At 46.5% G+C, this 22,064-nt stretch overlaps 1 protein-coding gene across 1 annotated transcript in view; it reads left to right on the forward strand.

Annotated features, from left to right (window-relative positions):
- Positions 1 to 21,611, forward strand: part of BAZ1A (bromodomain adjacent to zinc finger domain 1A) — a 510,573-nt gene extending 488,962 nt beyond the window's left edge. Inside the window, exons 24-27 of the mRNA XM_086936946.1 lie at positions 1,249 to 1,805; positions 16,618 to 16,778; positions 17,947 to 18,034; positions 20,637 to 21,611. Of these exons, the coding sequence (XP_086793072.1) occupies positions 1,249 to 1,805; positions 16,618 to 16,778; positions 17,947 to 18,034; positions 20,637 to 20,830 (1,000 nt within the window). The 3' untranslated portion in view covers positions 20,831 to 21,611. The remainder of the gene's footprint in view (positions 1 to 1,248; positions 1,806 to 16,617; positions 16,779 to 17,946; positions 18,035 to 20,636) is intronic.
- The last annotated feature ends 453 nt before the right edge of the window (positions 21,612 to 22,064 follow it).

The following is a 22,064-nucleotide window of genomic DNA, read 5'->3' on the forward strand; positions in this document are numbered from 1 at the left end:
TTTGTTCGCTATTACTTCACTTAAAACAGTCCGCGAAGTAGACACTAACCCTCGAGGAACCTTTCTTCCAACTACATAGAGACTGAGTAACACTTAGAACAAATCCTAAGTTCCTACCAACGGTAGTGTACAATTTTCCTGTTAACCAATCGATTGATTAACCGGTTTTTGTTCTGCAACCAGACTGTTGCAGGCAGGGCATTACACCCTTTAGGTGTCAACAGAGCTCTAATGTATTATATCGACAGCACTAAATCATTCAGAAAAACGAAACAATTGTTTATTGCCTACACACCTCCTCGCATGTGAACGGCAATTTATAAATCCGGCATTTCAAGATGAATAGTTAATTGTATCCAAACAAAGCTAAAAGGCTTTTACCTGTTCCTCCTAAAGCTCACTCCACTAGGAAAATTGGAGCTTCAATCACCTTTTTAGGGAACATTCCTATTGCTGATATTTACAAAGCAGCAACATGGTCTACTCCACAATCAATCAATCAATCAGTGACAATTATAAAGCGCGCTACATACCCGTAGGGTCTCAAGGCGCTGGGGGGGGGGAGGGGGGGTGCCGCTACTGCTCCACACACCGTCACAAAACATTGTGTGGATGTCTTTGCACAACAGCAAGCCAATTTTGGTCAAGCAGTACTAGAAAACTTTCAAACCCTCACAGGTTAAACACTACCTGGAAGAGGGACTGCTTTACAGTCTATGCAAAGCTTGTATATCTACAGCACACATGCCTCAAACGTATTGTTACTTACCCTGTAAGCATCTGTTCTTGGCATGTAGTGTTGTAGATTCACATGTGCCAACCCTCCTCCCCTAAAAACGTGTGTGGGTTGCAGTTCATACACTTCATACACTTATATCATACTGCTGCATGGACATCTCATTGCTCATATACATAGCATACCTACATTCTCACCTACCCACGGCAAAACAATCTGGAGATGAGATCCATGATCATGCTCAGTAATGCCAAAAGGAGTCCTATAGCCTTGTGACTCGAAGACAATTTCTTGGAACAAAAACAACTTTCAATCATCCGAGCCCAACACCTGATGGTGGACTTATGCACAGCATGTGAATCTATAGCACTACATGCCCAGAACAGATGCCTATAAGGTAAGTAACATAATCCTTACTGATATTTTGGTGCCCGCGTGTTCACAGCAAGCTTAAAGGTTAGCAGCAGTATGCAAATCATTCCTGATAAGTCTATTTTTATTTACGTTTGCAGCCCACCGAAAAGAGGACGAAGAACAGAACAAGTGCCGTTAAAAGCGAAAGGAGTCAAGACTAGAGGTGGCCACGGTGCCATGCGGCAGGACACTGGCATGACGTCTCGCAGCCAGCAGAGCACTCCCAAGCAAGGCTGGCATGCAGCCAGGGGTAGAGGGCGAGGACGTGGCCGGGGTGGCAACAGGTGTAGAGGCTCTGCAAAGAAAACAATGTCAGAACCCATTCCTGATAAAAAGCCAACCTCTCGCATGAGCAGCCGCCACAGCTATATTCCTCCAGAGCCAGAGTCATCTGATGAATCCCTCACCGAAGAGGTTAAGCAGCAAGGCAGAGGGCCTGGGCTTGGGCGTGGGAGAGGAAGAAGCGGGCGAGGTAGAGGGCGAGGATCAAAGACTGCTGATAACACTCCCGACCGCAGCCCCTACACATTCCGCCCCTTCCAGCTTGATGATGCAGACCCCATCCCAGGTGGCAGACAGTCCTATGGGTCTCCGCAAAACCTACCTCTTGTGATCACTGAGCCTCCAGGGAGGGGCCAGAAACGACAGTCAACAGGTACGTATCATTTGCAATCAGATGTTTTTTAGGGGGGGGGGGGGGGGGGGGCAGGCATTCTTTAACCTACTTGAAGCCAAGCCTGCTTTGTCTTTCAAATGATGTGCCATTTCTTTCTTATGCTCTGTTTCACATTATTCTACAGTGTAAACCCATCCCATCGATTTGCATCAAAATCTATTACCATTTCTGCCTCATTACATTCCTCTCGCTACACAAGTTTGCGTTTTGGCCAACAATTATGCATCTTGGATGCCCCTGTGAATGTTGTGTGTGTATGTATATATTTATCTTATAGACATCTAGCCGCAGATTCCATACCTTTGAATTTCCAAGCACCAGACTGGATCCAGAAGATTTTTCTTTGAGCAATACCCGTGCATGCCAGTAGGTGGAGTTGTTCAGCTTTGTGTGATTCAGTCGCGTACTCTCCACCATAGCTTACTTCTATAGCTCGGAGCTTTGGTTCAGTAGTTTTAGCTATTGTCCTTCGCCTGCCGCCCGTTCTCTTGGCCTTGTTGACATTAAGGGGGGCATTATGATATTATGTTTATGTGGAGTGCTCTTTTCAACTCTTGTGTGAGAAGTTGGCCTGATATATAGTGCTCACTATTCTAGTGATCACTGTGTATTATTCCAAACTACCCTTATTGATGATTGGTTGTAAGTCAACCTTATAGACCAGCTATCCTAGTAGCATGGACAAGAGCAGTCTTTAGGCTAAACTCTAGAGGGCGTGTTAAGCCAGCTGTTCTACCATCACATATACCCCTTGAACACCAAGTGAAAGGACACCACACAAGTTGTTATGAAAATAAAAGGATATTTATTTATAACAAGACTACCCTGGCTCTTTATGAGTCAGGGAGCTAAGCACAATACAAAACTCTTAAGAAAATACTTTAAGTTGCACAATTTACACAAATGCCCGAGGGGCACGGGAAACCATATACACTAAAAGTGGAATGCGAAATACTAGCAGGTAAGTAACAAGATCCAGAGGCTTCAGGATCGCTAGGACTACACTACTGAACCCTAAGGTTAGGAGCAGGAGGCCTAGGGAGATCGGGTGCAGAGTGTGCACTCTCACGCGGGATGCGGGACAAAGTCTATGGATGCTAGTATTTGTAAAGTTACAGTTATCGGACGAATCCGACTAGATAGGCTGAAAACGAAAAAGGATCTGGACACTTAGATAGTGAACCTACGTTGGCGCACCGAAATGCTGAGGTTACCTAGCCCAGGGGCTGCGGCTGCATAGGGTTCAAAAGACGTCGGGAATCCTCGTTACAGTCTATGGAGCCTGAAAGAAGAAGTTGCTGGCAGGCGACCAGTGAAGAGATTCGGAGGGATCCAAGCCTGGATCGATGATGGTGAAGACCTGAAAGCAGAGGGGACTCAGTTCTTAATCACTAGCCAGTGATTAGGTGGGCACCAAAATGGCACCGGATGAAGTCACCTCGACCAGGTGAGTGGGCAACGCTGGGTTCTGCTGTCTCTCGGACCAGGAGGCGTTGTCGGCGACCAGGATGGAGGTGCGAGCTGTCCCACGAAGGTGTCTGCTGTCGACGATGCTGGACCCAGGATTGGGGCAACAAACCTTGGCAAAGTCAAGCCCACGTGGTGGACTCAAGATGGCGTCTGGAGTGGACCAGGAGGGTCCGGGGTGTTCCTCTCTTGGAAGGGAGCAAGGGCCAGTCTGGAGCAACCAGACCAGCGATGTAGTCGTCGTGGTTCGTCGTCATGAGGGCCACTAGCCAGCAGGCAAGTGACCGGACAACGCGGTGAGCAGCAAAGAGCAGAAGGGCCCCACGCAGATCTCGTGGATGCTGGGGGGCTGGACTTCGGTGCTGGAGCTGCTCAGGGTTAGGGCTTCTCAAACCCCTAAGCACTCACTCGAGGATCCCTCGGCGGTCGTGCTGGATGAGCGTCATGCAGGTTCTGAAGATGGCCGGTCCCTCGGGTCTCGTCACACCCACGAATCTCAGCTGGGCTGATGATGCAGGTAGAGGTCAGAGATGGCAGGGAATCCGGGTCTCGTCGAGCTCGGCAGTCTTGATCCGGAGGATGGACTTACAGCAAACCGCATGGCTTAGATGGTGCCCGCTGGTGCAGTGTGGCTACTCCTTAGCCACAAGGGAGAGTCTTCAGAAATGTTCAAGAGTTCTTTCGTGGAAAGTAGTCAAGATTCAGAATTATCTAATTTGGGAAGGGGGCCGGCTCCTACCTTTATTCTAAGAAAAGGAGCTGGCACGCGACTAGGTCCTGCCCATGGGTGGGACCAGGCCATGGGTGGGACCAGGAGGGGGGTGGTTACACCCCTCTCCTTTGTCCAGTCTCTCCCCAGCTCAGGGGCTGGGGTGCCCCTGGAACTGGTTTGAGCCGGCATATGCACAGTGAGCACCGGGGTGCCACTTGCAGTCACCTTCCTCTCAGCCCTGCCTACCTGGGATACACAAAACCCTGTCTGGGATGGTGCTAGCACCGCCCCTGACAGGAAACCCTTTGTCCGAGCTCTCCTCGCTGGAAGGACTCCCAGCAGCAGGAGGTCAGACTTGTGTCTGTGGTGGCAGCATCCATTTTGTGATGCTGAGGCTCGAGTTAACTTTAACCGGGGTTCACAGTTACATACATGTCGTGTCCCTCTAGAAAGGTGGAATGCTAACCCCGTCGCCAGAATTGGCGAGGGGTTAGTATTCCAATTCGTACGACACCTTACTCGACATGTTTTGATAAAGCGATACCAGAGATAGCATATAACCGCGAGGATTATAATGCACTTAAGAGTATATGGTACGCGTTATCATGGAACAGCTATTAGGACTTGGTTCCGCAAGCTGCAAACGGGCTCAGCTCATGCCAGAGCACCATCTCACATAATTCCAAGCACTCTGCCTTCAGGATTCATAAGGCCTGCCATAGGAGTGACTGATAGGAATACATGTGTCCATTTTAGGGTTAGATATAGGAATACTATTACACCACCTTGCCCCAGCTGTCGTGCAGCCAGTTGTCAGATTTGGATGGCCAGCCAGGGGTGGCATAATACATGCTGCAGGCCCTGGTAAGCCCTGGGTACACCTATGCCCGGGATACCTAAGGTATGCTGTACAGGGGCTGATAAGGTGGCTCAGTATCCAATTAGATATGTACCTAAGGTACATGGAATCCATTTTACAGAGAGAGCAGTGGGCCTGGGGTCCTGAATAGCAGGGCCCCAGGTCAACTAAATCGAAAAACCAGCAAATAACCAGGCAAAAAGTTGGGGGCAACCATAGTCAGATACCCACCTTCCTACATTATGCTTCTGCATTGGTGTCTTTTCCCATGGTTTAGCAAGGTTATGGATTTGGTTCCGTGCGGGGTCCTCCACATTGTTTCTGGTCGGATGTCTTCTTCCTCAACTCACCTCCCTTCTTGGCAACTGGTCTCTTTTTCCTATCAAAAAACACCAAGAGAGAAAGGTTATGACGGAACTACTCCTAGTCCCTTTAAGATGAACACAGTCAACAAAGAAGTAATTCCGCATATGGATTACTGCTTACTGTGGGATGTATGTATGTATGTTCGAGGCATGTGGGCTGCTGAATTCATATCTGTGCATAGATCGCCGCCTATTGTTGGGTCCGGATGATCGCACATTGTTGTCCTGGAAGAGTATTCGAAGTATCACGAGATAGGTGGCTCCTCCCCTGGACTACAGTGCGCATGGGCATCGACTCCATCCTCAGATTGTTTTTTTCCGCCATTGGGTTCGGATGTATATTGGTTCACTCTAGTCGGAATCGATATAAACTTTCTTACGGCCAAAAGGCCTTTAGTTTTTTCGTCGGTATAGTCTTGCGTTCGGTGCTTAATTCTTCCAGCTCGGTTCCGAGCCGAGTTCCAGAAAGCCGCGTGCTTTCGACGCAGAAGGCCCAGTTGACGCAGAAGACCTTATCGACAGACCATCATGGACCGGAGTCCATTCAAGAGATGTCCCGTGTGCAACTCCAAGTATCCCCACATCGATGTCCACCCGGTGTGCAACAAGTGTCTGTCGCTGGATCATGATGAAGCCAATTGCATGGCTTGTTCCCGTTTTCGATCCAAGAAGAAGCTTAAGCATCGACGCGCTGCGCGCCAGGAGGCCCAGCAGACTGCACCGGCGCCTGTGGACATCTTCGATGCCGGGGATGATGAGGGAGCTGACCGGGAAGTTGGTGAAAACCTGTCAAATCCCGCGTCGGAGGACGAATATGACTACGACGCGGACGCTGAAATGTTCGAAACCGAAGAAGTCGTCGACGAGGTAGGAGACGACGATGGGGCCTTGGGGGCCATGGAGGATAGCTCGAGCGAAGAGCTAACTCAAACTGACATTGGGGCAGAAACGCTTCAAAAGGCTCAGGTCGAGGGATCGCCACTAGGCCTTACCCAAGATCTTACAATGGGTTCTACGGCCCCGCCTTCGGGCTCGGCTACGGACATTACTATTGAGCCGCACCCTGCAAAATCAAAACCGAAAGTAAAACCAACGGTCTCGACGCAAGTGAAAGCACTGGTGCCCCCCTCGAAACCAAGAGTGCGCATTACTTTGGTCGAATCGAAGGCCTCGGAGCCGTCGGCACCGACGAAGCAGAAGGGTGTTGTCGATCCGAAGACACAGGTCAAGGGCGTCGAGACGAAGTCTGCCACGCCGAAGACAAAGGTCAAGGTGGTCGAACCGAGTAAATCGGCGCCGAAGGTGGTCGACGCAAACAAGGGACTCGGTGATCCGAAGGTTCTCGAGACTCCGCGTCAACATGACAAGGCCAAAAGAGGCACAACCCACGAGGCCACGTTTAGTAGTGCCTCGAAGACTCCCGTCGACTCGCCGCGGCCGTCCGCCGCTTTCTCTAAGCAGGTGGCGAACTCCCTAAAGCGCATCAAGGAGAAGGGCTCGACTGTTGGCCCGAAAGATCCTCCACCTTCGAAGCTGGTCGAGAAACCTCAAAAAGCGTCGACGCCCATTCACTTCATGCTGCCGCCGAAAGTGGCGCCGAAGGCTTTCACCCCTAGGATGGGCGCCGGCGTGCCCGAGAAGGTGCCCTCGGTGCCGAAGTCGGCGACAGTGGTCCCAACCTCAAAGCATCGACAATCTTCGTTGGAAGAACAGGAACACTTTATTGATGCCGAAACAGGCAGACTTTCCCTCCATAAACGGAAAATTGCCCCGGAACAGCCAATGGAGTCCTATAAAATTCCTTTAAAGAAAAAGGATTCCACTTCATCAACTCCTGTTCTTGTGGAACCACTCTCTCCACATGGCCATGATGTCTCACCCACCTACTCTGACGTGGACGCTGGGGATGGTGATGATGATGATGAGGAGTATAGCTATCCTCACTACACCGACCCTGATGATACCAATGAACCCTGTATTATTATAGAGATTAGGGTTAGACCCATATAGTCAGTGGGACCTGGGTAATATGTAGGTATATATAGAGTGGTCCCAGACAGAACACAACAGATTTAAGAAAATCACGATGTTAAAGTTAAATAATTTTAGAAAGATAAATCCTTTAGGGTGCAAGGTGTTTTTATTTTCACCGCACCAAAGTCAATCAAATGAGCAAAAAATTGGATGAGAAATAGATACACAATATACATAAATTCAATACGCCCACAGGGAAAGGGAAAAGTATTGGGGAAAGGGTACATATTTTTTGTTAGTTTAACATCACTAATCAAAGTTTACATGTGCATGACTCTAAAGATCACAGTCACGGAATTTAATAGATCCCCATACGTGGGGTCGGAAAACAATACGTAAACATCAAAACAACATTTCAAATAGAAGCTCCTATTCAGCTGTGTATATCAGGCTATCCTTAGGAGTTCTGGATTGTAGAAAAAAGTCTACGTTTCGACCCTGGGATTGTAGGACAATAGATCCTTACTACGCGGGTCTTCGTCAGGACGTGAAGGGAGGAGGAGGGGTAGGGTGGGGCTGTTTCCTAGACAGAAATATACGTATATTAAAACCGGCCTCAAGAAGAGTCCCAAGATAATAGTTGCTAATGCGTTCGGGGTATCTGCATTAGACTTTAAGTAAACTTACAAAAGGAGGAAAGTTTTTTATACATATACTGAGGATCAGATCATGATTAACATAGAATTACCTGATGAGTAATCAAAAAAGCATAAAAATTAAAAATTACCTGGTGAGTAATCAAAAAGGTGGCCTGGGAAATTGGAGTGACGTAATTATGCCAGTGATTGTCGTATCTAAAAACCATGATAGAAATGGTGACAGGGGCGCCATTTAGTTATAGTTACCGCCATAGAATCAACTTTCAACAATAAACATCATTGTTACTTCATATAGAGCCTACCCTTGTATTAAGGCATGGTTGTCACTCGTATTTTATTCAGGACTGCACCTCCATCGTTATGGGGTAGAATTGGGAGACTCAAATTGTCGATTTTTGAATCTGAAAATGCAAATATTTGAGAACGAGGTCAGGGAATATCTATTGAGGACTCCACCACTTGGTGAATATAGAACGCTGGCAAAACGCCCACAGGTGCCGCCGTTTGGCCACTCACCATACAGGAATGATCGAACAGGATCGATCGTGGTGTTCACTTGATTAGACCTCCGACGTGGCGGGGCAGAAAAGTAGAATTGTGGCTTTCACACGGAATCTGGAGAAAGCAGTGAAAGACCGAAGTCAGAAAAAGCATAGTCTAGCGGCTTAATAAATTGCTTAAAAACAGCGCGTGAGCAAACCTCCCAAACAATCCGCCTGGAGGACACTTACCCTGAAAAGATGAGTTGAAGGATTGGTAGCAGAAAAGTTCAGCGTCCTGCACCGTCAGGCTAGCACCAGGAAGTGCTGCCTCGGTAACAGGATGAAGTTAACGTGAGCTCGCGTGAAGAAAGACTCGCGTTATCAAGGACACGCTGATGCGGTGGAGGAAAGACTCGGATGTTTAAAAAGTCAGATACATGATTAATACGGAGATTTTAATAGTGACCCTACTGGTACCCGTATTGGATTGAAATATTGGGACAACGTGTGTTTGTAAGTCGAGGTTATTTTGGGAGTTTATAGTTGCAAAAAACTCCAGTTGCGTGGACCTGCCGAAAATTCATGTCGGTCAAAAAACGTACCCTAACTTAACAGGGCTGTCTCCCAAAATTAATTAAATACCAGGAAAACAATTGCATTGCGCATTATTCAACCGTTGATCTTACATGTTTGGAGAGAAAGCGCAGGACCTACCCAGCATGGTGGTCAAAAAACGCATTTATACAAAAAGATGGGCTTGAGTGCAACACATTCATAGTAGGTCAAGAAAGGGAAACCCAACGCGGTGGTCCTATACAGGATACATCAGTAGAAAGTATTATGGAATTACTCTGTTGATGTTATAACAAAGTTTGCGTGAACCTACCACAAGGTGGTTAAACGCTTTGCAAACGACCGATTGTATCTGGCTGTGGCTCTCTCTCTCATTGAACCCCTGTGCAGGTATATAGACTTTTTCCTGAAACCAATAGCAGAAGCAACTACAACTTACCTGCGGGACACGACCCATATCATCAATTTGATTGACGGACGCCCCTATAACTCCCATCAAGAATTTCTGGTAACCTGTGACATAGTGTCGCTTTACACTAGCATACCCCAGGAGGAGGCTTTGATGGCAATGACGATTGCTCTTGATAAACGGGAGACACCCACCCGAGTACCCACATGTTTTATCATCTCATTACTCCAAATCGCTATGATGAAAAACTTTTTCATTTTTCGTACCTGCTTCTACCTCCAAACCAAGGGGGTTGCGATGGGGGCTGCCTTTGCCCCGGATTTGGCTATAATAACCTCGACTTACAAACACACGTTGTCCCAATATTTCAATCCAATACGGGTACCAGTAGGGTCACTATTAAAATCTCCGTATTAATCATGTATCTGACTTTTTAAACATCTGAGTCTTTCCTCCACCGCATCAGCGTGTCCTTGATAACGCGAGTCTTTCTTCACGCGAGCTCACGTTAACTTCATCCTGTTACCGAGGCAGCACTTCCTGGTGCTAGCCTGACGGTGCAGGACGCTGAACTTTTCTGCTACCAATCCTTCAACTCATCTTTTCAGGGTAAGTGTCCTCCAGGCGGATTGTTTGGGAGGTTTTCTCACGCGCTGTTTTTAAGCAATTTATTAAGCCGCTAGACTATGCTTTTTCTGACTTCGGTCTTTCACTGCTTTCTCCAGATTCCGTGTGAAAGCCACAATTCTACTTTTCTGCCCCGCCACGTCGGAGGTCTAATCAAGTGAACACCACGATCGATCCTGTTCGATCATTCCTGTATGGTGAGTGGCCAAACGGCGGCACCTGTGGGCGTTTTGCCAGCGTTCTATATTCACCAAGTGGTGGAGTCCTCAATAGATATTCCCTGACCTCGTTCTCAAATATTTGCATTTTCAGATTCAAAAATCGACAATTTGAGTCTCCCAATTCTACCCCATAACGATGGAGGTGCAGTCCTGAATAAAATACGAGTGACAACCATGCCTTAATACAAGGGTAGGCTCTATATGAAGTAACAATGATGTTTATTGTTGAAAGTTGATTCTAAGGCGGTAACTATAACTAAATGGCGCCCCTGTCACCATTTCTATCATGGTTTTTAGATACGACAATCACTGGCATAATTACGTCACTCCAATTTCCCAGGCCACCTTTTTGATTACTCACCAGGTAATTTTTAATTTTTATGCTTTTTTGATTACTCATCAGGTAATTCTATGTTAATCATGATCTGATCCTCAGTATATGTATAAAAAACTTTCCTCCTTTTGTAAGTTTACTTAAAGTCTAATGCAGATACCCCGAACGCATTAGCAACTATTATCTTGGGACTCTTCTTGAGGCCGGTTTTAATATACGTATATTTCTGTCTAGGAAACAGCCCCACCCTACCCCTCCTCCTCCCTTCACGTCCTGACGAAGACCCGCGTAGTAAGGATCTATTGTCCTACAATCCCAGGGTCGAAACGTAGACTTTTTTCTACAATCCAGAACTCCTAAGGATAGCCTGATATACACAGCTGAATAGGAGCTTCTATTTGAAATGTTGTTTTGATGTTTACGTATTGTTTTCCGACCCCACGTATGGGGATCTATTAAATTCCGTGACTGTGATCTTTAGAGTCATGCACATGTAAACTTTGATTAGTGATGTTAAACTAACAAAAAATGTGTACCCTTTCCCCAATACTTTTCCCTTTCCCTGTGGGCGTATTGAATTTATGTATATTGTGTATCTATTTCTCATCCAATTTTTTGCTCATTTGATTGACTTTGGTGCGGTGAAAATAAAAACACCTTGCACCCTAAAGGATTTATCTTTCTAAAATTATTTAACTTTAACATCGTGATTTTCTTAAATCTGTTGTGTTCTGTCTGGGACCACTCTATATATACCTACCAATGAACCCTGGGCAGCTGGTGCTGACCCAGGTGATCCTCACTCTACCCCGGACACAACTTTATGCTGTAAAAACGTTGCCTACAGAGGATTCAGCGGCGTTTAATGCCCTCATTGAAAGGGCGGCTAAGAATCATGACGTCCAGCTCCATGCTGACCCCATTGATGTGGACTTTCTTTTTGACACCTTTTCCGTCTCAGAGAGTACTGTCAAGACTCTGCCTATGTTGAAGGGTGTCTTAAAACATGCTGGGGAGATCTTTAAAGAGCCTACCAGAGCGATACACCTTAGGATTGAGAAAAAGTATAAACCAGCGCCTACTGACCCTACGTACATCAAGGGACAGTTGCCTTTGGACTCTCTTGTTGTTTCAAATGCCCGGAAGAGGGCTAATTCTCAAACAACGGGTGATGGTCTTCCCCCAGATAAAGAATCTAAGGTGTTTTAGGCATCGGGGAAAAGGGCGGCAGCTCAAGCGGCCAATATATGGCGCATTTCAAATACACAAGCACTTCTAGCGAGGTATGACAGGGCACACTATGACACACTAGAGACCCTGTTACAGCACCTGCCAGACGAATACAAAGAGGCAGCTGAGATGCTCATCCAAGAGGGGAAGTTAATATCCATTGCTTCCATTAAATGTGCGCTGGACGCGGCTGATACCGCGGCCAGAGCTGTCAACACTAGCGTCATGCTGAGATGACATGCCTGGCTCAGAATCTCTGGATTTAAGCCAGAGATACAGACCACCATTCTTAATCAGACTGTAAACCCTGATGATCTGTTTGGCCCAGAGGTAGACACCACCTTGGAAAAGATAAAAAAGGACACTGAAACTGCTAAGTCTATGGGGGCCTTGCAGTCCCAGCAATTCAGGGGTGGTTCTTTTCGTCGCTCAAGCGCTAGAAGTGTTTCCAGAGGCCAGCTCTCACAAACCACGCAGTACTATAAAGGCAACACGCAGTCCACATACACCAAACAAACTCGTGGTGGATATCGTGGAAACAGCGCCAAAGGCAGGGGTCGTGGCAACAACTCCTCCAGATCCTCTGCCACTAACAAACAGGGACGCCTTGTCACTGCCCCCCGACCACGCAACACCGGTCGGGGGGAGACTTCAACAGTTCCTGCCAGTCTGGAAATCCATCACCACAGACAGGTGGGTCACACAGCTTATACAGTACGGTTATTGTCTGGAGTTAACATCCACTCCACCCAACATACCCCCAAGACACCGTCCTATGTCCGCCGAGCATTTGCACTTATTGCAGCAGGAGGTCCTCGTCATGCTGCAAAAAGGGGCAATCGAGCTCGTGCCTGTGGAAGAAAGAGGCACAGGAGTTTACTCACTGTACTTCTTGATACCAAAAAAGGACGGGTCCCTCAGGCCCATACTGGACCTCAGACCCCTTAATCAGTACATTCTATCGGAGCACTTTCACATGCTGACCCGGCAGCAAGTAATCCTGTTGCTCAATCAGGGGGATTTTCTCGCAACTTTAGATCTAAAGGATGCGTATTTTCACATTCCGCTGCACCCGTCACACAAAAAATACCTCCGGTTCACCATCCAAAACCAACATTACCAGTTCAAGGTTTTGCCTTTCGGGTCACCACGGCACCCAGGGTGTTTACGAAGTGCCTGGAGACGGTGGCGGCGCACCTAAGGAGACAAAACATTCACGTCTGCCCTTATCTGGACGACTGGCTCATCCAGGCAAGGTCGGCCCAGCAGTGTGCCACCCACATGTCCCACACCATTCACCTTCTTCACGATTTGGGATTCTCACTGAATTACCCAAAGTCCCACCTGCAACCCGCCCACATACGGCAATATCTGGGTGCGACAATAAACACTCTGGCAGCCAAAGCACAGCCAAATTCAGTGAGAATCAGCAGCATTCAATCGCTGATACAGAAATTCAGACCTCAACACTCGCTTCAGGCACGGGTGTTCATGCAGTTGATAGGCATGATGGCCTCCTGCATCTTCTAGTCCCGCACGCGAGACTACATATGCATCCGCTTCAGGAGTGTTTAGCACGTCAGTGGAATCAGGCTCACGGACAGTTGAAAGACCTAGTGTTGGTAACCGGTCGTGCATACAACTCTCTGCATTGGTGGAATCCACAAAACCTTTGCAAGGGACGACCGTTCCAGGAGCCTGTGCCACAGATCATTCTGACGACGGACTCATCTCTCCAGGGTTAGGGAGCTCATGTACTACACTACGCAGTGCAGGGACTATGGACGACACAGCAGGAGAAGATGCACATCAACCTTCTGGAACTGATGGCTATCTTCATGGCGATGAAGGCATTCAAAGTACATCTGTGCAACAAGGTCGTGTTGATCCGGACGGACAACATGACGGCCATGTACTACATCCAGAAGCAGGGAGGTACACACTCTCCACAGATGTCTCATCTGGCTCAGAGCATGTGGAAGTGGGCCATTCAAAGGAATATCTTCCTCATGGCGGAACACCTCCCAGGCAAGGACACTCAGATGGCGGACCTGCTCAGCAGGTACAGCCACCAAATGCACGAGTGGGAGATACATCCATCAGTACTCCACCCGTACTTCCAAAGGTGGGGTCATACAGAGATAGACCTGTTCGCCACAAAGGAAAACGCCAAATGCCGAAGCTTTGCCGCCAGGTTTCCACACCCACAGTCGCAGGGCAATGCGATATGGATGAACTGGTCCGGCAAATTTGCGTACACTTTTCCCCCAGCACCTCTAATACCGCTGGTGGCACGCAAGCTAAAGCAACACTCGATGACTCTCATCCTGGTTGCTCCGACGTGGGCACGCCAGCCATGGTACACCACGTTTCTAGAACTATAGTGGTACCGCATCAAAGGCGCCTCACACCCAGGCTTTGGACGCAGAGCCATGGCGACATTCAGCATCCAGATCCGCAACAGCTCAACTGTGCGATCTGGCTCCTGAGGTCTTAGTTTGGCTACCTCAACTTACCTCCTGACTGTATGGACATAATCAGGGAGGCAAGAAAGCCCACCACCAGAGCATGCTTTATTGTGCAGACCACAACATCAACCCGCTAGACGCATCTTTTCAAAACATCATTTGTTATCTTTTACATCTATACAAATGTAATCTGGCCTATGCTTCCATTCATATACATGTATCCGCAATGGCGGCTTATCTCCAAAACAGGCAGCATCTCTCCCTTTTCAGAGTGCCTGCCATCAAGGCCTTTCTGGAAGGACTCAAAGAGTCATTCCTCCACGGACCCCACCAGCTCCCGAATGGAACCTAAATGTGGTCCTCGCAAGACTGATGGGTCCACCTTTTGAGCCACTGCATTCATGCTAGATTCAGTTCTTAACATGGAAAGTGGCTTTCCTGATAGCGATTACGTCGCTACGACGCGTTAGTGAACTCCAGGCACTAACTATCCAAGAGCCATTCATACAGATTCATTCCAACAGGGTGGTGCTTCGCACTAACCCTAAGTCCCTTCCTAAGGTGGTTTCACAGTTCCAGATCAACCAGACTATAGAACTACCTGTGTTCTTCCAAAATCCTGAGTCAGTTGCTGAGAGAATGCTCCACACGCTTGACGTCAAGAGAGCCTTGATGTGCTACATTGATAGGACCAAAGATTTTCGGAAGACGAAACAACTATTTGTTGCCTTTTCGCCACAACACAAAGGCAACCCCATTTCCAAGGCTGGGATAGCCAGGTGGATCGTTAAGTGTATTCAGATCTGCTATCAGAAAGCCAAAGCACTCTAATGATTCCCCCGCGGGCCCACTCCACTCGAAAGTTGGAGGCCTCCATGGCTTTCCTTGGAAATATTCCTTTAGAAGACATATGTAGAGCAGCCACATGGTCTACCACACACACATTTACACAACACTACTGTGTAGATGTGCACTCCAAACAGCAGGCAGCTGTAGGGCAGGCTGTTCTAAAAACACTTTTCCAAACTGCTGCAGCTGGCACAGGCGGCCGCCGTTAATGGAGGGACTGCTATGTATTCTATGCACAGATATGAATTCAGCAGCCCACATGCCTCGAACCGAATATGCTACTTACAAGTATGCATCTGTTCTTGGCATGTAGGGCTGCTGACATTCATATCGCCCGCCCTCCTCCCCGGCGCCTGTAGCGGCTGCAGCACTCAGAAATACTTCTAGCATGGTCATCGTTCACAAAGTTTTCACTCCATCTCTGCCACAATGGCTAAAAACAATCTGAGGATGGAGTCGGTGCCCATGTGCACTGTAGTCCAGGGGAGGAGCCACCTATCTCGTGATACTTCGAAGACTCTTCCAGGACAACAATGTGAGATCATCCGGACCCAACACTAGGCGGCGATCTATGCACAGATATGAATGTCAGCAGCCCTACATGCCAAGAACAGATGCATACTGGTAAGTAGCATATTCGTTCTACAACTGCACTGTGTGGTTCTTTTTCACTTAACGCACACCATAAGATTAAGTACTGGTGAAACAAGCTGCTTTACACTCCTTCTGGACTAAGCCTGAAGGCTGCTCGCCACAGCTACCACTTGGAGAGCTTTCTTAGGTTGTCTAAGACCACTAACACCACCATAATGGTTGTCTGGATTAGTGCATGGTGCTATACTTGTCATAAGTGTGCACCATATACGAAGCCAGCCTCCTACAAATGTTTTTACCTTTTTTCCCCGAGCTTTCTTAACTTCTGTCTGTTATTTCTTCCACATTTCACCTTTGATATACTGACACCTTTGTATCCCAAAGTAATCTGGGTGACGACGTAATAATACATAAAAAGGGGTTCCCGTAAGGGTTATTTTTACATCTGTCGCCTATTTGTGTGATGTAATGTTTCTGCTCATCAATAAGTATGCCATTTGTAATCGATCCCGGCTTGGGATGCTTCTTCATACCTTAGAAGTATTTGGCTGAGCTCTTTACGCTACGCTCAGTTGCTCCAGATGCCTCCTCACTGTTAGTTATGCTCCTCTTTTACCCTTTACAATCTGTAATTGGTAAATGTAACATACCAGTAGGATTTTTACCCCCCCCCCCCCTTTCCCCTTTATTTCATAGGTTCCAAACATCTTGGACCACAGTCGTGTATGTGAGTGTCTGGGTGTGGAATGGGCATCTCTCCTTGTATCTAAACCTCTACCAATCTGCCTGCCAAGATCTTTACCAACCTTGTGCAGCGGCACGCATCACTCTTTAATTCTCTTTCTGGATTGTGGGATTCAACGTGTCTGTAATCACAACATGGAATCCATTCCCTTACGACGTTCATTTAGCTGTGATGTCTTGTTGTCCTAGCATGCTTACTACATATGACCTTGTTTTCTTCACAGATCGTTCTGGTATGTTGTCCAACCCCATGGAGCAGGCGGGCCGCCGGAGTTCGGGTCGTGGACATGGTGTGCATGAGCTGTCCGCCTGCGAGCAGCTGGTGGTGGAACTGGTGCGGCATGATGACAGCTGGCCCTTCATGAAGCTGGTTTCTAAAGTTCAGGTGTGTGATTTATGAACTAAGAACATGGACTGCAACAATCCTGCATTAAACAATGCAGAGTCATTGTATGATGAGGTGCACACTCTAAATAAACCTAATTTGCATGTCCATTTCTAAGATGATAAAACTCTGTATATTTTATTGGGTACATTGGCTGTACTGTATTGGCTTTGGGTTACATATCCTCACCAGAAGCCTGCATTTAAAAAGTGGACTTCAGTTGCTTTATTCACTCTCCTTTCAAATGAGTTTCAGCCCTCGCACTGGTGCAGTCTGGGTACAGTTAAATAGCACCGCCTTGCCTTACACAAACTGTTAGTTGTTAACAGGTCAGTTAGTGGGTTCCACACTGTTCTTGAGCATTGATCCCAGACTGCATCTGGGTTCTGGATGAGCCAGAACATTCACTTGAGCTCAAGGGGTGGTTTAATATCAAAGCACGCACAGAAAAGCTCTGCTTCCTAGCATGAGATCAATAAAGATCTCTACCTATTTAATGTCCACAAGAAAACGTTGTCTGATAACTTTGATGTTGCTAAAGGAATATGCTTGCACAGCAAGATAGCTAAGCTGCTTGGAGTAAGTCAGTCAAAGCAACTTTATTCGGTCTGAATAAGATCATACGTGTATTAGACCTAAATATAAACAATTCACACACAGAATAAAACATTCAAAATGCTTTGGCAAAAAGCCACTTATATCCATAAAAAGCATAATATTCATGAAACATACCAGGAATGTTATCAGTGGGTGACTTGTGTCCATAAAAATTAACATTTAAAAAAAACTACATCCCATCTAAAAATTAAAAGAAGCAAATTTTTAGATACATTTCGCAAGGACAATAATATAAAGTACATGTCCACAAGCCACATCTGCTTCAGAGTCGATCATATTTGTATTTTATTATAAAGTTTTTGATGGGCTTCAATGTCTTTGGAGAAATGGCTATTTCCTGTGTTAAAACATATTCTGGCTGTTGCATTAGCGTTAATGAATTTAATGAAAAAGCCCATGATGGAGAGATTTACAAGTAACTTTTCCGTCTGTGAATTGCTCATTAAATAACTACTGCTGGTCCACCGGGCTGTATCATCTCTGGAGTAAAATCACAGCATCCTACTGTTTAATAACTTGATCTTTGCTCCTCTGTGTTTGCTTTCTTTAGGTTCCAGATTACTACGACATCATCAAAAGACCAATCGCCTTAAACATAATTCGGGAGAAAGTGAACAAATGTGAATACAAGATTGCATGTGAGTGCTTACCTCTCAACCTTTGTTGTGTCTTTTTCTATATTGAATGCAAGGTTGCATGTGAGTGCCTGCCTCACCCCTTGTGTCTGTTTTTGTATTGAATACAAGGCTGCATGTGAGTGCCTGCCTCACCCCTTGTGTCTGTTTCTGTATTGAATGCAAGGTTGCATGTGAGTGCCTGCCTCACCCCTTGTGTCTGTTTCTGTATTGAATGCAAGGTTGCATGTGAGTGCTACCTCACCCCTTTCTGTGTCAGTTTCTGTATTGAATGCAAGGTTGCATGTGAGTGCCTGCCTCACCCCTTGTGTCTGTTTCTGTATTGAATGCAAGGTTGCATGTGAGTGCCTGCCTCACCCCTTGTGTCTGTTTCTGTATTGAATGCAAGGTTGCATGTGAGTGCCTGCCTCACCCCTTGTGTCTGTTTCTGTATTGAATGCAAGGTTGCATGTGAGTGCCTGCCTCGCCCCTTGCTTTGTCTGTATTGAATGCAAGGTTGCATGTGAGTTCCTGCCTCACCCCTTGTCTGTTTCTGTATTGAATGCAAGGTTGTATGTGAGTGCCTGCCTCACCCCTTGTGTCTGTTTCTGTATTGAATGCAAGGTTGCACATGCGTGCCTGCCTCACCCCTTGTCTGTTTCTGTATTGAATGCAAGGTTGCATGTGAGTGCTACCTCACCCCTTTCTGTGTCCGTTTCTGTATTGAATGCAAGGTTGCATGTGAGTACCTGCCTCACCCCTTGTCTGTTTCTGTATTAAATGCAAGGTTCCATGTGAGTGCCTGCCTCACCCCTTGTGTCTTTCTGTATTGAATACAATGTGGCATGTGAGTGCCTGCCCCACCCCTTGTCAGTTTCTGTATTGAATGCAAGGTTGCACATGCGTGCCTGCCTCACCCCTTGTCTGTTTCTGTATTGAATGCAAGGTTGCATGTGAGTGCTACCTCACCCCTTTCTGTGTCAGTTTCTGTATTGAATGCAAGGTTGCATGTGAGTGCCTGCCTCACCCCTTGTGTCTGTTTCTGTATTGAATGCAAGGTTGCATGTGAGTGCCTGCCTCACCCCTTGTGTCTGTTTCTGTATTGAATGCAAGGTTGCATGTGAGTGCCTGCCTCACCCCTTGTGTCTGTTTCTGTATTGAATGCAAGGTTGCATGTGAGTGCCTGCCTCGCCCCTTGCTTTGTCTGTATTGAATGCAAGGTTGCATGTGAGTTCCTGCCTCACCCCTTGTCTGTTTCTGTATTGAATGCAAGGTTGTATGTGAGTGCCTGCCTCACCCCTTGTGTCTGTTTCTGTATTGAATGCAAGGTTGCACATGCGTGCCTGCCTCACCCCTTGTGTCTGTTTCTGTATTGAATGCAAGGTTGCACATGCGTGCCTGCCTCACCCCTTGTCTGTTTCTGTATTGAATGCAAGGTTGCATGTGAGTGCTACCTCACCCCTTTCTGTGTCCGTTTCTGTATTGAATGCAAGGTTGCATGTGAGTACCTGCCTCACCCCTTGTCTGTTTCTGTATTAAATGCAAGGTTCCATGTGAGTGCCTGCCTCACCCCTTGTGTCTTTCTGTATTGAATACAATGTGGCATGTGAGTGCCTGCCCCACCCCTTGTGTCAGTTTCTGTATTGAATGCAAGGTTGCACATGCGTGCCTGCCTCACCCCTTGTCTGTTTCTGTATTGAATGCAAGGTTGCATGTGAGTGCTACCTCACCCCTTTCTGTGTCAGTTTCTGTATTGAATGCAAGGTTGCATGTGAGTACCTGCCTCACCCCTTGTCTGTTTCTGTATTAAATGCAAGGTTGCATGTGAGTGCTACCTCACCCCTTTCTGTGTCAGTTTCTGTATTGAATGCAAGGTTGCATCTGAGTAGCTGCCTCTCACTTCTTGTTGTCCGTTCCTGTATTGAATACAAGTTGGCCTTCACCCCTTCCTGTCTTTTCTGCATTGAACACAAGGTTGTGTGTGAGTACTTGCCTCTCACCCCTTGCTGTTTCTGTATTGAATACAAGGTTGCATGTGAGTGCTTGCCTCTCACCCCTTGCTGTTTCTGTATTGAATACAAGGTTGCATGTGAGTGCTTGCCTCTCACCCCTTGCTGTTTCTGTATTGAATACAAAGTTGCATGTGAGTGCCTGCTTATTCTCACTCCTTGCTGTGTCTGTTCTTATATTGTTTTTGCTGCCCTTAGGACATATGAACTTTTCCTAGAGAATAAAGAGGGGATGTGTGTGAGATGGAATAAAGTGGCAATCAGTTGTGACTAGTTGTGCAGTAAAAGTGCGAGTACTTGGTTTGCAATCAGTGTGGTCTTAACACGCGTGTCTTGCGTGGTGTATTCTGAGGTAGTAACTGCTATATCATGTGCAGATGGTTAGATGAGGTATTTGACCAATGCACTTTGATTTTCGAAGGGCGTTTGAATATGGGTTTTCCTTTCTTGTTAGACTTGTGTCTGATTGCTGGACATGTTTTGTAGACTAATGCGATGGGATAATAGACTTGGTATGATTGACCAGAGCTCTTGCAATCTCATGTCCACGAGCTCTTTCTTTGGTTATTGTCTGCTGCTACAGCATGTTCTCTAACACAATGTGTTTTATTCTACAGCTGAATTAATTGATGACATTCAACTAATGTTTGCTAACTGCTTCGAGTACAACCCTGTCCAGACCAGCGAGGCGAAGGCAGGCTTCCGGCTTCAGGCTTTCTTCCACAGTCAGGCACAAAAACTTGGACTGGACTTGACAGGTAGCAGGCCGGACATTGCCACCGCTTCCCAAACCAAGAGGTCTCGCATTTAACTTCTTCCCAATGTTGAGAGCTTGGACCGCCCCCTCTACCTCTCCGCCACCCCCAACATTGACCCTAGATGTGGGCTGTGCAGCACCACCTCCTCCAGCAATAACATGCATGGACTGCACAAATCTCATTTAATACTAAAAGCACTCAGGAGAGCATGGGAATCTTCCCTTAGCTGCCGGATTTTATGGAATCTCCTCATATGTTTTGATATGTATATTGGATACAAATACACTGGTTTACAGAGGTTTCTTTTCTACAGTTTCTAAAACGATTGTGTTCAGATCTTTCTTTATTTCTTGTCTAGCTCCCTCACCCTCTGCCTTTCGAGTCTTGTGTGGTGCAGTTCTTAATAGATTTCCTATTCTAGAAGTGACTTTGTGCTGACCTTGTCTTCAGAATAGGATCTCACAACCTGCTGGTACTTCCAGAACTAGACCATGTGTTACAGAGCTTGCCTTTGTCAGCACTACACATGCTCAGATAGAACAACCGAACCTTATCCAGCACCAACCAGCCTCGCTCCGGCCAACTTTACACATATTTATTTACCATTCAAAAGAAATTGATTTTTTTTATTTATAAAATTTGCGTTTGTACCAATGTCTGTTCTGTGCTCCCGTTGGTATCTTTGTATCCTCCACTTTGAATATTGATAAACAGATGCATTTATTGAAACAAATCTCGTTCACTTCTCCCAGTCACAGGGATTTTGCCAGTTAAACTTTTTTTATGTGCATCTTTTTCCATGTGGTAAAATAAAATGACACTTTTTTTCAAAAACTGAATTTATTATGGTGACTTTGAGGAAAAAATATGATATTGTTCAATTATAGTTGCAGTGAATTCTTAATGCACATTACTTTCCTTGTCTTTTTGCAGTTCATTTTTCGATTATAGAATATTGATTGATATCTCGCATGCAGGATTTTGGAAAACGTACAGAGACCATTTATATACAAACTTGAACAAACGATAGGGAGTGAGTTGCCAGCCCGCACAGCAGCCTAGAAATGGAAAACACAAATCTGCGGTCACTTCAAGCCAACCAGGCTGCCTTTCTGGTCCAGACGGCAATATATTGGCACCTGAAAGGAAGTTCACCCACTTGGCTTCCCCCTTAGATTTTTTTTCCACTATGTATTTTGATTCTCATCAGTTTGTTTTGTCCGATTTTGTCTTTTTCCCAGATCTGCTCCTATTTACATATTTTTTTTATTGGCTGGCCGAGTTATT

This window comes from Lissotriton vulgaris, chromosome 9 (assembly GCF_964263255.1).
Source record: "Lissotriton vulgaris chromosome 9, aLisVul1.2, whole genome shotgun sequence".
Taxonomy (NCBI): domain Eukaryota; kingdom Metazoa; phylum Chordata; class Amphibia; order Caudata; family Salamandridae; genus Lissotriton; species Lissotriton vulgaris.